This window comes from Camelina sativa, chromosome 8 (assembly GCF_000633955.1).
Source record: "Camelina sativa cultivar DH55 chromosome 8, Cs, whole genome shotgun sequence".
NCBI lineage: Eukaryota > Viridiplantae > Streptophyta > Magnoliopsida > Brassicales > Brassicaceae > Camelina > Camelina sativa.
Genome location: NC_025692.1, coordinates 11,443,941 through 11,446,248, shown reverse-complemented (window position 1 = coordinate 11,446,248; position 2,308 = coordinate 11,443,941). Strand labels below are relative to the sequence as shown.

At 29.5% G+C, this 2,308-nt stretch overlaps 1 protein-coding gene across 1 annotated transcript; it reads left to right on the top strand.

Annotated features, from left to right (window-relative positions):
- Positions 1,149–1,947, top strand: LOC104706977 (agamous-like MADS-box protein AGL80). The gene has a single exon (XM_010423220.1). It carries the CDS (start codon positions 1,165–1,167, stop codon positions 1,849–1,851), a length of 687 nt encoding a protein of 228 aa, XP_010421522.1. The 5' UTR covers positions 1,149–1,164; the 3' UTR covers positions 1,852–1,947.

The following is a 2,308-nucleotide window of genomic DNA, read 5'->3' as shown; positions in this document are numbered from 1 at the left end:
TATATCAAATTTGCTTTAGACCTCATACATTCTAGGACTGGCCAAGTGTATGAACCTTAAACCTACTAATGTGTAATTTGTTCTATAGATTGACGCAAGTATTTATTGTCATATTGGATTGTGATAAATTTTGAAGGTTTTCCAAGTCTAAAATACAAAGGTTAATTTTGTGGGTAAATCTGATTTTTTATGATAGATTTCTAAACAATATTTAATGCTCTCGTTTGGAAGATTTACATACTACTATTTATTGGCATCTTGGAAATTTAAAGTTTTGGAAAGATTTCCAAGTCTAAATAGAAAAGGTTGAATTGGTGGGAAAATCTTATTATTTTAAATAGATTTATATTTTCTAAATACTAATTAATTTTTTCTCTAAAGATTTACATAAGTATTTATTGTCACATTGAATTTTAATGGATTTCTAAATATTAGTCTATATCAACAGGTTGAATTTTAAAATCATTATGAATTATCAAGTTTTTATAAATCTTATATACATTTCCAGATTAATTAACATATACAAAAAATACCCTCTTAAGATGATTTAATTTTTAATTTATTTTTGAACAACTTTTGAAATATATTTAAAATATGTAAGGTATTTGCGTGTAGGTAATTATTAGTAGTGTAATTAACCCCAAAATAATATATTCCCTCTGTTTGATTGGATTTTTAAGGCACCCAATTAAGAATAATGATGGTCACGGATAAGAAAAAAATTATTAAAATTAGCCCTATTACGCATGTTAATACTCAAACTTTTGCATATCAAGGAAAATTAATAGTTGATAAAGTGGGTAGTAATAACTATATTTTTACAGGAAAAAAAAACTTATTTAGACTCCTTGATAGCAAACTAGAAAAAAAAAAGTAAACTAATATAAAAAAAAGTAAAAAAATTAGCCATAATTGAATAGTAAATTTACTTCTATAGATATAAATATTTCTTTCCATTCAGTTACTACCAATTATGATATCTTTTACAAGGTATGGTATAGATTTGTATATGTTTGAATTGTGATAAAATTTCTTCTTTTTTTTTTTAGTTGTGATAAAATTTCCTTAACTCAAACAATCAGATTATATATATATATATATAAGGAGCACCAGTCCCTTAAAAAATTATTACAAATATCAAAAAAAAAAATAATAATAATAATAATGACGAGAAAGAAAGTGAAAATGGCTTTTATTGAAAATGAGACAGCAAGAAAATCAACTTTCAAGAAAAGAAAAAGAGGTGTTCTGAAGAAAGCTCATGAGTTGGCAACACTATGTGACGTCCCCATCTGTGTTATCGTCAACAGTGCGTACGAGTCGAACCCGGAGGTGTGGCCATCGAGAGAGGAGGCTGACAAGGTTGTGTCCCAATGGAGGATGATGTCGGTGATGGACCAGACCAAGAAGATGGTGAACCAAGAGTCCTTTCTCCAACAAAGGATCACCAAAGCCACCGAGTCTTGGAGGAAGGCGCGGAGAGAGAACAAAGAGCTGGAGATGAAAAACATCATGTTTGATTGTCTTAGTGGCAAAACTTTGGTTTCTCGTCTCCCGAAAAGTGATCTTCGAGATTTCGGTTCTGTCATTGAACAACATCTCAAAGATGTTAATCGTAGGATGGAGATTCTGAAGAGGAATGATGATGAATCATCTTCGTCCCTTGTTCCTACAACATCAAGTGTCATGCCTATGATTGAGATGCGTTCTTCATCATCAAGTGTCATGCCTATGATTGAGATGGGTTCTTCATCTGTTGGATTTCATGAAAAGATTCTAGAACAAATTCAGAATACTTTGAATATGAAGAACACCAATAAGGATTTGGATCTGAATAAGAAACAGTGGTGATCAGAATTTGATCATATCTTAAGTTTTCGTTATTTAAATTTTCAAGAAACCTTTATATTTGAGTTCTCTTTGTTTTAGTTACATGTTTGGGTTGGTCCTGACATCTTGTTGTATTTTGTCATGAATGAAATTTCATTTTCTCTAGTTAATGAATGTTTTGCCTTTGATGTTATCTTCCTATCGAAGCTATGTATTAAACTTTACCCATAAAAACGATCGAAGTTGGATAAACTCCTACATCAAATAAGTTCTTAAAACATGTTTATCAGTGAATCTAACAATCAAGAGCTAGGGTTATGCAAGACAATTTTATTAATCCCCATTGTTTTCTTCAATGTTTCATTAATTTAATTAAGGAAATATAATCTTCAAAACTATAAAATAATTTTAAAAATCGTCAATATCTTGGAGTTGAACATGATTTTGTTGAACCAGATAAAATTAAAGTCAAATTTAA

What these genes read in the sequence shown, in the direction of transcription:
- LOC104706977 (XM_010423220.1), top strand. Translation starts at nt 1,165, where the DNA reads ATGACGAGAAAGAAAGTGAAAATGGCTTTTATTGAAAATGAGACAGCA.